General features: G+C 60.9%; 1 protein-coding gene across 1 annotated transcript; it reads right to left on the minus strand.

Moving 5' to 3' along the window:
- Window positions 1-5,072: 5,072 nt before the first annotated feature.
- Window positions 5,073-13,318, minus strand: HAP1 (huntingtin associated protein 1). Its single transcript, XM_045836974.1, has 13 exons — window positions 12,886-13,318; window positions 11,707-11,786; window positions 11,186-11,302; window positions 10,899-11,086; window positions 10,601-10,700; window positions 10,452-10,512; window positions 9,443-9,573; window positions 9,013-9,087; window positions 8,563-8,697; window positions 8,323-8,414; window positions 6,818-7,270; window positions 6,316-6,516; window positions 5,073-5,647 (listed from the first exon to the last, which is right to left on the minus strand). The coding sequence occupies exons 1-13, from the start codon at window positions 13,316-13,318 to the stop codon at window positions 5,296-5,298; spliced, it is 2,418 nt and encodes an 805-aa protein (XP_045692930.1). The 3' UTR covers window positions 5,073-5,295.
- Between the last annotated feature and the right edge of the window lie 407 nt (window positions 13,319-13,725).

A 13,725-nucleotide genomic window follows, 5' to 3' on the forward strand; every position in this document is an offset into this window, starting at 1 on the left:
AATGGAGCTTCAGAGCCCATCGCCTCCCAGCCCAGCCCCAGGGGAAACCAACTGAAATAAACTAGCTTCCAGTGGATCGCACAGTGTCACGTGTCATGGGCCAAGGGAGGGGAGTCGGGGGTAGCGCCCAGGCAGGGAAGAGAGTGGAGCACCCGTCTAGGGGCAAGGATCTTGGCTCATCCTTCTTGGTGTCTCCACAGCCTCACACTGAACCAGGGTCTCCACTCAGGGGTGGGAGAACCAGGGGGTAGGGGTCAGAACCAGAGGAAGTTGGTTTTTTTTTTTTTAAGATTTTATTTATTTACTCTTAGAGGGGAAGGGAAAGAGAAAGAGAGACATCCTTGTGGTTGCCTCTCACGAGCCCCCTACTGGGGACCTGGCCCACCGCCCAGGCATGTGCCCTGACTGGGAATCAAACTGGCGACCCTTTGGTTCTCAGGCCAGCACTCAATCCACTGAGCCACGCCAGCCAGGGCCAGAGGCAGCTTTTTAAAAGCTTCCAGTCGTGTCACTCCAACCTTCCTGTGCTTCCCATGGCACGTGGAATAAAATCTATACTCCTCCTCAAGGCTCCAAGAGCCAGTTTGCATGGTGGGTGCCGTCATGGGCGCCCCGTTTCTGCCCCGTCTCTTCCTCTCCCCACCGCACACGCACCCTGCTCTTTCCCGCTCAGGTCACAGGTCCTCGCTCCCCCGCCCCCTGCAGCACAAATCTAGCCGGCTGCACTTTCCCTCCACCGGCCTGGGTAGAAACTCCTCTTCCTGAGGGACCCACCCTTTCTGCTCCTCGCCCTCCACGCACAGCCCCCCATCATTCTCTAATGGTGGTGTTATATTTTCTCTAGAGCGCCTGTCACAACCTGTAGCGTTTGGTTTGCCAGTGTGCTGCGGCCTCCCCAGTCAGTAAGGGAAACTCCGTGAGAGCGGGGACCGTGGGCCCCTCTTCCCCGCCGCAGCCCCGGTACCAAGAGCGGGAGGTACCCAGTGAATGTCTGCCAGATGGGCGAGTGGCTGGCGCCGGCCCTCGTTGGTGTCTCTCACCCACAGCCCCTCACTGTTCTTGGGTCAGTGGAGGCATCCTCCCACAAACACATGCCCCCGAGGGCTTTCTGCGTCCCGGCGTCCCGGGCAGGCCGGCAATGCTGGGCAGTCAGTGCCCCCCGAAGCACCTCTCAGTCCACGGCAGACAGACAGACAGATGGGAGTCGGAGGAGAGCGGCAGTGCAGGCCCCGGGGCTGACAAGCTTCCTCTAAAAGGGCGAAATGGGAAATACCTTGGGCCCTGCAGGCCCAGAGGCAAAATCAAGACTATTGTGGAAGCATTCAAATAAACATCTGAAATGTAATTATGTAAATACGACGACCATGCGTTGCCCCTGCAGGCTGTGTGAAAACAGCGGAGGGGTGGGATCTGGCCCGTGGGTCAGAGTGTGCAGACGCCTGTTCCAGAGAGAGACCTGCCGTGGGCGGAGGAGAACCCCTTACTACTTAAAAAGCCGCTCCGGCTTGCTCCTGAGCCCCCGGTAGGGAACGAGCACTTGACCTTTGGACACTAGGTCGCTGTGCAACCAGAGCGGCCCAGCACGGGCCGGGTATTTTTCAGACCCTCCCCACCACAAGGTTGGGTGGGACAAGCAGAGGTTTGGGTTAGGATGTAAATGGTGAATCTGGGACTGGGCCCCAGGAGGGCCAGAGGGCACGAACCAGTTACTCACGCAGTCAGTCACCCACGCCCCCGGGTACCTACGTCCACTGCACCTCCCCTCGGCTCACCCCCACGGCCTCCTTGGAGGCCAGCTCGTAGACGAGGAAGAGCCCAGGCCAGGCTCGATGTGCTGGTAAAAGCAGGAAGGGGACTGCTGCTGAATCACGGCCACTTGGGGGTGCGAACGGCAGTGCAGAGGGACAGTTCTTCCGGTGGGTAGAGTTTCTGGCAGGAGACCTGCTCCTCCGCTCGGCCTGGAGGGAGAGGGGGCCTGGGGGTAGGGTATGTACCGGTTTCCGGGCAGTGGCAGATGGCTCCCCCGATTGGTCAGGGGACTTGTAGGAACGAGATTATGGAAAATAGGAGAGCCCTGGCTGGCGTAGCTCAGAGGTTTGAGTGTGGGCTGCGAACCAAAGCGTCGCAGGTTCGATTCCCAGTCAGGGTACATGCCTGGGTTGCAGGCCATGACTCCCAGCAACCGCACGTTGATGTTTCTCTCTCTCTCTCTCTTTCTCCCTCCCTTCCCTCTCTAAAAATAAATAAATGAAATCTTTAAAAAAAAAGAATAACAAATTTCTAAAAAAAAAAGAAAAGGCAAAGCTAAGGCCCTGGCCTGTGTGGCTCAGTCGGTTGCAGCATCATCCTGTAAACAGAAAGGTCACATGTTGGATTCCCAGTCAGGGCACATACCTAGGTTGCAGGTCCAATCCCTGGTTGGGACATGTATAGGAGGCAACCAATTGATGTTCCCTCCCTCCCTCCCTTCCCCTCTCTCTAAAATCAGTGAGCATGCCCTCTGGAGAGGATTTAAAACAACAGTGCAGCTAAGGCACCAACTCACGGGTGCTCCCTGGGGACTAGGGTGCAGAATGCACTTCGAACCAGGGGTTGTTAGCCAGTGCTGTACCATGACATCTGGGACACACTGGCCCAGGCCCCAAGGGGTAGAGTGGAAGTGGCCCCTGTCACCCTCCCTGCCAAGAGTCACCTCAGGTTTGTGCTTCCGGTCCTCTCAGTTCCACACCCTTCCGGACCAGGAACCCCGTCTCCTAGTTGAGGGTGCTTCTACCCGGGGACACACCGGACTCCCCTAAACCCTGAAGGTGCAGCTGCTGCCTGGCCGTGTTTGGCTCTTCGTGCTATTAGATGGCAAACAGAAAAGTCAATTACTGTCAGAGGCCGTGGACTCTGGTTAGCACGAGGAGCTAGCGTCACCACCACACAGCAGGAGAAGGAAGGAGTGTTCAGGGTCTGGGATGTGGGTGCCCCTTGGGCCTTCTTGCCTGGTGAGGACCATAAGCAGGAAGTTGCAGCAACAATGGCCTGAAACGGGTATGGTGACCAAGGGTTCAGCCCTCTCAAGAGTGAAAGTGCAGGTTATTGCACCGGGAAAGCAACCTGGACCCGCGGCCAAGGATGCGGGGACTGTAGGAGGAGTGTCAGAGGGCAGAGATGAGAATAGCATTTTGAGGCATCAGAACCAGTGGCAGCAGTGGGGTCACAGCTTATACCATTCGTCCTCCAAGTTTTGCTTCCAGATTCTCTGACCAGCCCTCATCTTAAAGAAGCAATGCCAGGCCAGAGGGAACTCCACGATGGAGCTTCAGTGCTCCGTTGGTGCAGGGGGTGGCTCCCAGCAGGCCCCAGGGCCCTGCCCGTACCCTTGGCACTTACCGTTCTGTACATGCTGACCACGTTCTGATATAAGCTCCGTTACTGTCTGCCAGGGGACTCTGCCCCAGCCCAGGTGTGGGAGGCCAGGGCGGCAGTGAGTTAATGCCCCCGGGAACGGCCCTCAGCCAATGCAGAATGGGAGTTGTCCCGGCTTCCCCACCACCTGGGTGGGACAACTGAGATGGGCTGTATGTTGGTGTGACCCCAACTTTAACACGCATGTGCGTTGTGGGGGGACCATGTTAACGTGCAGACTCTCACTCTGTGGGTCTGGGGTGGGACCTGAGATTCTGTATTTCTTTTTTCAAGAGAGGGGAAGGAAGGGAGAAAGAGAGCGGGGAGAGAAACATTGATGTGAGAGAGACATATCAATTTGTTGCCTCTAATATGCACTCAACCAGGGACAGAACCCACAACCTAGGCATCGCCCTGACCGGGAATCGAACCAGCACCCCTTTGCTTTACGGGACTACGCTCACCCAGCTAAGCCAGCCCATCCCCCGGCCCCCACCAGTCAGGGCATGATTCTGCATTTCTGATAAACTCCCAGGAGATGCCAGTGATGCTGGCCCATGAACCACCCCCCCTGAGTTGTAAAACACTACCCTTCCTCCCAGAGTGCCCCAAAAGGACTGGCCTCGGTTGCCTAAAACTCCCTGTCATTAGCTTCCTTCTGTTCTCAAGCCCCCAGCTCCTTCCAAGAGTGCCTCCTGGGATCGCCTTCCAAACACACTGCTTGTTTTCAGACCCTGATCCGGGTCTGCTTCCGCCTCTGGGGGACCTCTGTCCGAGACAGGGAGATATTGTCACCCCTGCCTCACCCTTTGTAGCCGAGCACTAGGTCAGAGGCCCTGGAGCAGAAAGGATCAGGAGGCCTGAAGTCTTGGGTTCCAGACTTTATTGACTTACTCTTAGAGAGAGGGGAGGGGAGGGAGAAAAAAAGGGTGAGAGACATCCATGTGAGAGAGAAACATCGATCACTCGCCGGGTGCCTTTCGTATGCACCCCGACTGGGAACCAAACCCACAACCCAGACGTGTGCCCTGACCAGGAACCGAACCGGCGATCCTTCACTTTTCAGGATGATGCTCGACCAACCAAGTGACACCAGTCAGAGCCGAAGTCTCAGGTTCAGGTCCTAGCTCCCTGACCAGCTGTTTGTTAGACCCTTAGGAGGGTCACTTAACCTGCCCGGGCCCGTTCCCTCATCTGACAACGACCGCCCCACAGGGGTGGTTGTTGATATGGTTAAGTAATACGTGTAATCAAAGCTTTGGGCATATTTGATATTGAAGCCCAGCCTCTCTCCACAACTTTGCCCCACCAAAGAGCATCACGCACGCGCGTTCGTGCGCGCACACACACACGCACACACACACGCACGCGCATGCACGCTCGCTGAGAGACATCTGGAGACTGGACCCAGTGGTGCACAGGTAGCTGTTTTATTTCCTGCGCCGGCACATACACAGGCTGACAAGCAACAGGAGAGTGAGAAGCACTGCGGGGAGCAGGGCAAGTGTAGGCAGGGGTCCTGCGCCCCTGACTCCAGCTGTTTACGAGTAAAGGGTGGGAAATGGGAGGGCATCTGGAAGGGCACTGAGGGGTGGACGGTGGGAGGGAGCGACTGGGCCTTGGGCGGGAGCCTGGATGCTCACAGGCCAAGGTGGGGGGCGGGGGGCGGGGGCGGGGGGGCAGGGGAAAGGCACAACACTGAGCAGAGGGACTCCTCACCCGCAGGTAGAACACTCTGGTGACACACAGGAATTCGGGACTGAGAAGAAAGGGCCAAGAACGGAGATCCCTAAAAGTCAGCAAGGAGCCACCTTTAGCTTGGGAGCCAAGGAATGAAGGGCATGCTGCTAGCAGGGTGCTCAGAGTAACTTCCTGGGCCCAGGTCTACGCCCGGCCCCCAGCTCAGACCTCAGTCTGGTAGCTCGTGGGCCTCCCCTTGGGCTGCTCCTGCCCGGGGGCCACCTTGCGATCAGGGCGGGCCACCTTGCGATCGGGGACCAGCAGCCACAGCCTTCGCACCGGCTGCAGAAGGAGGGCCGGGGGTCTTTCAGCCTGTCTCGGAGGAGCGTCAGGGCTTGGGCCCTCGACCTCCGGCTCAGCCTCGTCAGGACATGGGGTGGGCTGCTGACAGATGGGGGTCCCGTTTTGGAGGGTGGGAGGGACGGGGGAGGGGGAGGGGACTTGGCCAGGCAGCAGCAGAAGGGGCTTCAGGTTGTCCGTGGGGCCTTTGCAGGCTGCCGGGAAGCAGCAAACCCTGGAAGAGAAGGGGTGGGTGTGAACAGAGAGGCCTGAGGACCGCAGGCCTGGCCCGGGCAGCGGGCAGAGGCTGGGGCCTGGGCAGCCCCAGCAGAAAAAGACAGCCACCACTGATAGTTACACAGGTTTCCCAGTGCCACAGAGGTCACCCTTCAGTTTACAACCTGCACAACCTTACCTGGTGACCCTAGCGAGGCCGCCCCGTGGTGACCAAAGGGCCATCTGAGTGGGGACGGTCCAGATATAATGGTGAGGCTGCCAACAGGTTACAAAATCACAGCTGACCCCGCAGATGGGGTCAGAGGAGGTGGACAGGCCAGGGAGGTCGCTATGGGTTAATAATGCAGAGACCAGGCTCAAATCCACCCTAGCTGTGTGACGTTGAATGAGTTACTTTCCTTCTCTGAACCTCAGTTTCTTCACCAGATAAATGGAGGTGATAATACCTACCCACAGGGGTGTGAAGATAAGATTAAAGAAGGCAAACCATCTCTGATGTCTCTGTGAGCCCCTGGCGAAGGCAGGGCTCCCACGGCCCGGCACACAGCCCGCACTCAGCAGGCACAGGTCCCCAACCTTTGGCACTCCTGGCTGGGGAGAGGAGACCCTGACCCACCCCGCCACCCTGCCACCCTGTCGGAGGCCTCAGCCCACCTTCAGACTCACCCAGGGGACTGGTCCGACTGCCCTTGGTGGAGGCCTTTGCCCCAGAAGGCCCCTTTTCCTCCCAGGCCATGGGAGGGCGGCTGGCCCTGTCCTGCTCCAGCCTTCGAGAGTCCTTGGTCTGCAGCCTGGGCGGCTACTCCATGGTCCTGCCCCCCATGTTTGTTTTGGCCTCCTGCTGCCTCTGCTGCAGGGTTGGGGGGCCTTGGGGGTGGGGGAGGTAGAATGAGGGTGGCAGGGGGAAGGGGGTGGGCAGAGACAGGAAGCTGAGGTGCATGGGAAGCTACAGTCCTGGCCCTGACCCCCAGCCCAGCCCCTAGGAGAAAAGGGGGTGGAGATCTGGAATCCTATGCAAATTGCATGTAAATGAGCATTGGGGCCCATCCCAGCTGAGGGGAACTTGAGGTGCCTATGCAAGTGATATACAAAGTCCATGCAAATCAGCACACTGGGTGGGGCCAGGCTGGGGTAAGTGAGCACTTGGTGGGGGCTCACCTACCCTCACCTTTCATCGGCTTGAAGATCTGCAGCTTGTCCGGTTGGCTGGAGGGAGGCCCCATGGGAGCACTCACCTTTCTGGGGTGTCTTCTGCCTCGGCTGCTGCCTGTAATGGGTGTCCTGCCAGTTGGCCAGTTGCTGGAGGACATGCTTAATGTCCAGGTGTGAGAGGCCCAAGCTAGTGGCCTCCAGGGTTGAGGTCACCACATTCCTCGGGGCCGTCTCATCCAGTTCCAGCTCTACCTCCTCCCAGGCCTCAGCCTCCTCCAACACCAGCTCCGCGTGTTCCGTCACCCTGTTCTCGGCCGGCACTACCTCTTCTATGGCCCCCAGATCCTCCTCAGGCACCAGCAGCTCCACCAGCGTGAACTCCTCTGCTGGCGTGGACCCCTCCTCAGCCTCGAACCCCTGCTCCTGCTCCTGCTCCTGCTCCTGCTCGTCGCTGCAGTACAGCTCACACCTGGGCAGGGAGACAGGCAAGGCTTACCAGGCCCCCGCCTGCCAGCCCCAGCATCGCCACGGGGGTGGAGGGCTGAGGAGCAATCCTACCCTCTGCTCAGTCCATACACAGACCCAGAACTACAACACCGTCCTGTCCCAGCCAGGAGGGAGGGGAGCTGGGGACCAGCTTCGAGGTGTCTAACACGCAGCCAGAGCTCCCAGCAGGAAGGAGGAAGAGTGGTTTCTAACACTGCACAGGCCCCGCCCTCCCTTAGCCCCCGACCCTGCTGCTCAGCAGAGACTAACAGGGATGATACTGCCACTGCCCCCTCTCTCATTCTTTAACCTTTACGCCCCATCCCACGGCTAGTTGTCACAGTAAGGCTCAGACAGGCCAAGTGACTTGCCCAAGGACACACAGCCAAGAAAGGGATCAAAAATGGGACTCAGTCCCAGGTGTTCCCAGCTCCAAGGCCAGTGTCCATGTGCCCCCCAGCCCCTGGTCAGGTAAAGGGAAGGCTCCAGGCTCCACTAGGGGCTGCCTGAAACCAGATGGCCACCGATGGGGCAAGATCTGAAGTCAAAGGAAGCAGCTCCTTCCCAGAATGACTTTCCACTCAGCAGAGATCTGGGCCGTGTCCAGGGCTGGAGGGCCACAGAAGCAGCTGCAGGCAGCTGTCTGGCTGCTGAAAGGGGAGGGGAGGGGAGGGGATGGGGGTGCCCCTGGTTGGCTTACCCCAGGTGTCAATTCTCCTCTGAGTTTATTTCATAATTCCTCAACAGAGAGAAGGACCGTCGCAGTCCAAGGCAACGGAAGCTAAAACTGCCAAGTCCCTGGGGCCCCAGCATGCAGAAATCCTGGGAGTGTGGGAGCGGGGGGAGGACTGAGGAGCCCAGACCTAGACCCTGGGGGGGAGAGAAAAGGGCGGGGGGAGTGGGAGGGGCTGGGCAGTAAAGGAGGCGGGAGGACGGGCACTGGCTTGAAGGTAGAAACAGGAGGGCAAGCCCCTCCCGCTGCAGGAAAGGCAAGAGTGAATGCGGGTCCGCGGGGCCTGGGGTCCGGCCGCGTACCCTTCCATAATAAACAGAGGGTCCAGGACAATCCTCCTCACAGACCGCCTGCGCTCCTCAGGCGGGGGCTCCTGGCCCTCTGGAGGCTCCTCCTACAGAGAAGGGGCGGAACATTACCAGCGGGTCCCCACTGAACCCCACCCACACATCCAGAGACAGGCTGGGGCCGAGGATAGACCACCCAGCAGGGCTGAGACACAGGGGACACGAGTGGAAAGGCCGCGGGCAGGGGGTCCTCACCGGAGGGCCGTTGCGGGTAGAGCCGGTGGCAGAGTCCGTGGACGCAGGGGCTCGCTGGCGGAGGGGCTTCCCATCCCCCTGGTCCTCGGTCAGCATGCCCCCACACTCCATGTACTTCTCCCGAAGATCCTGCAGCTGGAACCCACCCGCGGGAGCTGCCGGGACTCAGCACCCCCAGCCCCCCATCTCTCCAGGGGGCCGGGAAGCTGGGCGAAGAGGCAGGAGGCCCAGGCTCCAGACCCACGGGACATGCAGGGCGACCCCAGCAGGTGCCCGGACTCCACCGCACTCAGACTCCAACTGAACTTCCCCCCTCCTTCAGGCCCAGTGCCAGACACGGAGGGTGAGGAGAGAGACAGACCCGCCCCTGGTGCCAGGAGCTTGTCCTTCTCGCGAGAGTTGGGGTCGGAGGCTCTCAAGAGCCCAGGCAGGAGCCCGGGGGAGCCTCACCTCGTCTTGGAGCTGCATCTGGATTTCTTTCTCGGAAGCCAGCTGCTGCTGCAACTTCTCCGTCTCAGCCCCGTACTGGAAGAACGGAAGACCAATGAGCCCCACCCACAAAGCCTCCCGCTGCTAGGCACCCCCTGCTTCGGGCAAGTCTTCCCAGGCACACATCAGTGAGTCCTTGCCAGCCCTTCAAGCAGGAAGTCACGTGAAATCAGGCCAAACGGGGAAGAGGGGGGTATGTGGCCTGATTCCTGAACCACTTTGGTCCCTTCCTTGGGGTGAGGGGGCAAGAGCAGGGGCTCCCCGAGGTCTCCTCCAGCTCTGCTTCTGGCCTGGGGCCTGGCTGAGCTGACAGCTCCAGGGTGTCGGGGCAGGGAAATGGTCCCTTGGGACCGTGACACAAGGAGGGAGCCTCCCACACGCCCCGACGCACCGACTGGCAGCGCTCCTGCAGGCTGGTGACCTGGGTCCGCAGCTGGGTGACCTCCTCCTGCTGCAGGTCATAGTTCTCCATCCTGAGCACCAGCATCTCCGACAGCTCAGCCATCTGCTGGCTGGCCTCCGCTGGGAAGGAGCGGGGACAGGAGGTCAGTTCTGGTCCTCCCAGAGGCCTCTGTCCACCCCTACCCTCGGCTCCTGCGGAGTACCCTTGGGTCCACTGGGGTGGCATTCCTAACTCAGGCCTCCTTTCTAACAAACCGCTACTGACCGACGTGGAGCAGGGCATTGGGTGAGCAGTCCACCAGACCTGGTCCCAGCCCCACTGAACTCAGGTCTAGCGGGGGGGCGGGGTGGGGGGGAACTGATGGAAATAGAAGTCACAAGGGTGCACGGTGCTGACTGTCATGGAGCAGCCCAGCCTGGTCTTGCTTGCAAAGCCTCGAAGCAAAGACCTCCCGAGGGCACAGAGGGCTTAGCCAGGCGGCAGGGAAGGAACGGCCCAGGCCGGGTGTGGGGAGGCCCAGGGGACATCACAGGACGCTGGGACGGAGTGGCTGGGACAGTGGGCAGGGCCCAGCTCTCCAAGGCTGGCAGGGAGTTGGGGCTTTATCCTTCGGCCAGAGGGAAGTTACTGGGGAGGTTTAGGAGGAAGAGGGACACAGGCAAACTCGCTTTGAGAACACCCATCTGGGCTCCCAGCCCCCTTCTCCCCTAACCCCAAGTAACAAAGGGAGGCTGGCTTCCAGGAGACCCACAGCCTCTGTGCAGCTCTTTACAGTTTGCACAGAGCAGTTCCTCAGCTGTGACCCCTGGAGAGGTCAGGAGGGCTGAGATGATGAACCCCCGTTCTGAAGATGAAGGTTCAGAAAGGTCAAGGAACCCATCCAAGCTCACACAGCCAGGAAGTGCCAGAACTGGGACTTGAACTCGGGTCTCAGATCCTGAGTTCTGCCCTCTGCTCCAAGAAAAAAAACCCCCATCCAGGTGACAACTTCACGTACCAAACTGCTCCACACATTGCAGAATAAGCATCTCCTCGTTGAGGACATCAAGCTGAGAAACCTGGAAGGAGGGAGAGAGGAAGGAGCAGGCCAGTCAACGGTGCCTGCCCACGGGCTGGCCCTCGCCCCCCTCCCCCCTCCCGCCTCACCTCCTCCCTCAGCTGCCCGTTCTCCTCCTCCAGCAGCCGCAGCTGCTCCTGCAGGGCTTCCAGCTGCGGGCAGCGGTGCTCCGGCTCGGGCAGCGGCGTCCTGGGGAGGGAGTGATGGGAGTCAGGGTGCTGCCAAGGGTCAGGCTGGGGAAGGGGGCCAGCTCCCAGCCCGCCTGGGCTAAGCGGTGCATCTCAGTTAGCCCCGGCAACCCTGCCGGCAGGCACACCGTCCATCCATCCACGCCCCTGTCTGCAAACAAGAAACCTGGGTCATCAGGTGCAAAGGCAGGGCACTCACCGCTCAGGGACTTCACAGGGTTGACTATGCTGCTGCTTCTCCTCTTCCTCTTCTTCCTCCTCTTCTTCCTCCTCCTCCTCTTCTTCCCTCTCTTCCTCCTCCTCCTCCTCCTCCTCATCATCATCAGAGTCTGAGTAGAGCTGAAGGAGATCATCCCGCAAGCTCACCTGGCGTCTGAGGTGTAAAATCTGGCAGGGGGGGAGAGTAGCCCTGGGTTGGGGCAGGGCACGGGAGCCGCAGGTGGGCTGAGGGCACGCCCCTCACACCCTCCCCTCCCCCCAAGTCACCTCCTCCCTGGCCGAGCCCAGCATGGCTTCCAGCTTGCTGTTCTCCTCCATCAGGACGCCGTTCTGTTTCACCAGGGACTGGTCTACGCGAGCTGCTGTGTCCGGGTCCCACTCTCTCTGCAGAGGGACCCCCATCCATGGGAAATAAGTTCCCGGTTTCTGGGGTCTCCCAGACAGGTGGGAGAAGCTAGGGAGCACGCAGGGGTCAGAGGGAAGCTAGGAGACTAGGGCGAACCCTCCCCATCCCCTAGACAAGAGTCTGCCATTCACCTGCTGTGGGACCTGACTCAGTTTCCCCTTATGGAAAAAGAGCAGATCAGACCAGAGGGCTCTAAAAGCTCTTCCAGCCTGGACAGCCTACATGTACCTGCTTCCCATAAGAGGGACTCCCAGCTTGGCCCCTAGAGAGGGAGCCAGGCAGGAAATAGACAAGCCCCCACCCCTGCAGGACAGAATGCAGACAGGGGCCGGCTAAGGTTCGGGTGGGCTCAGTGGGCAGGGGGGGTGGGGAGGTAGCACACCTCCTCTAGCAAATCTGTCATCACTTTGCCATCCTCTGGGGTGATCTTCTTGACTGGCAGGGGCTGTTCAGGACACAGTGCTGCAAGAGACAGTGGAGCAGCCGGGTCAGGGGAAGGGTGGGCGTCTGCTATGCTGCACCCTCTCCTTCCTGCCCTGTCCCCAGTCTCCCTTGACAACAAGGGTCAGCAACAAGGGAGGAGACGACTGGGCTCCTTCCTGCTCCCAACCTCCTCTCCACACCCCCCAGGACTCAGCATTCTCGTCCCTGCTCCCAGAGCCAACAGGACTCTTTTCCTTCCTTCTCCCGCGCCCCGCCCCCACCCCCGCTTCCCCCGGAGGGGTTAGGAGACCAAAGTCCTCCAGGCTCAGGTGGAAATGGGCTCTCGGGATGCCTGGGTCCTTGGCACTGGGGAGAATGGGGGCAGCTAGTGCAAGTACGGCGGCAGACTGACTCATCGCCCCTTTGCCAGGGGGGAGCTGTGGCCACCTCGTCGGGGCCTCGCGGGTCATAAAAACAGGCGCAGTCATCACCCCTGCACCTGTTGCGCGCGGAGAGGAGAGGGAAAGCGATTTCTCTGGCACTGGAGTCGGAGCACCTGAGCTTCTAGACCCAATCCAGAGATCTCCCGAGACCCAGAGAAAGATGCGAGGGAAAAGAAGCGGCAGAGTCTGCGTGAGGGCCCGCCCCCCCCCGCCCCCAGGCTGGGGGGAGTTGGGGAGAGCTGCACCTTAACCCGCCCAGCAGCCAAGAGGTTGGCAAAACCTCCCCCTCTGCCCACCCACCTTCCGGTGGTGGCTGGCGCTGCGGGCCAGCGCAGGCTCAGAGCGCGCGGGCAGCGCCCTCCCGCAGCCCCCGCCCCTCTCCTGGCACTGCGGTAGACCCGGGAGGTGGGCACGAGAGTGCGCAGATCTGGCGCAGCAACAGGCGTGCAGTGGGGGCGGGGGAGCGCGCGGGCCCCGGGACCTGGCCCACTGACGGCAATCAGGGACCGAGAGAAGGGGAGGAGGTGGGAAAGAGGCGGCCGGACGGGCACTGCGGACAGTGACAACGCGTGGGCGGGTGGAGGAGGGGGACTGAGTGCCAGAGGGGCCGGAGCGCCTGGACCCGATGACGCCCCTCCTCCCCTGAGCTGCCCTAGTCTCCCCCGCTTCGGGGTCCCGGGACCAGGTTGGCTTACCTTCCTCCTGCTCCCGAATAAAGGTGGAGCGCTCCGGGCACCATACCCCCGACTGCTGGCCGGTATACGCAGTCGGCGTCTTCGAGGCGTCCGCTCCGTTTCGCGTCCCCAGCTCAGTGGTCCGGGGAGACCCTTGGGATATGAAGCGGGTCCTCGGCGCGTCCGAGTTGCCGGTCACAGACTGGGCATCCCCGTGGACTGGCGCGAATGAGGACGCGCGTGGGGCTCCCGCCTGTGATCCAGCCTCGGGAGCCGGGCAAGCTCCGGCTGGGGGTCCCGAGACGGACGGGGATCCGGACCCTTCCCCCTGTCCCGCAGCGGGTGCCCGCTCGGCGGAGGGCTCTGGAGCGGGACTGTCTGCGGGAGGGGATGCGGGGGTGATCGCTGGGGAGTTCTCGGGCCCATCCCCGGCGCATCCCTCGCCCGATTCCATCGGGCGCATCTTGGGACAGCAGTCAGCTGTCACAGCTCGGCCTTTATAACCTGCGCCTGGCTCGGCGCCCGCCGGGCCGACCCACGAGCGGGAGGGGGCGGCCGAGGAGCAACAAGTGGTGCCCGGGCCCGGAGCTCGCGCCGGGGCGAGCTCATGGTGGCAGAACAAGGCGAAAAAAACAGTAAAAGAAGAGCAAAAAGACTCGAGCGAAGGTTCCAGCTGGTTCCGCGCCGGCTTGGTTCTGAGCGCAGAGCTTCCCCCCCCCCTCCACCTCCAGAGAATGGTTCTGCCCAAATCCGCAGCTTCTCGGGGACTCGGAAGTCCTTAATTGGGAGCACCCTCTTCCTCCTGTCTTGTCTGGGTTTTCGCTGCCTTTCCTGGAGTTGGCCCGTGAGTTTGGGCAACAT

This window comes from Phyllostomus hastatus, unplaced genomic scaffold, assembly GCF_019186645.2.
Source record: "Phyllostomus hastatus isolate PE091 unplaced genomic scaffold, TTU_PhHast_1.1 phas_contig_210, whole genome shotgun sequence".
NCBI lineage: Eukaryota > Metazoa > Chordata > Mammalia > Chiroptera > Phyllostomidae > Phyllostomus > Phyllostomus hastatus.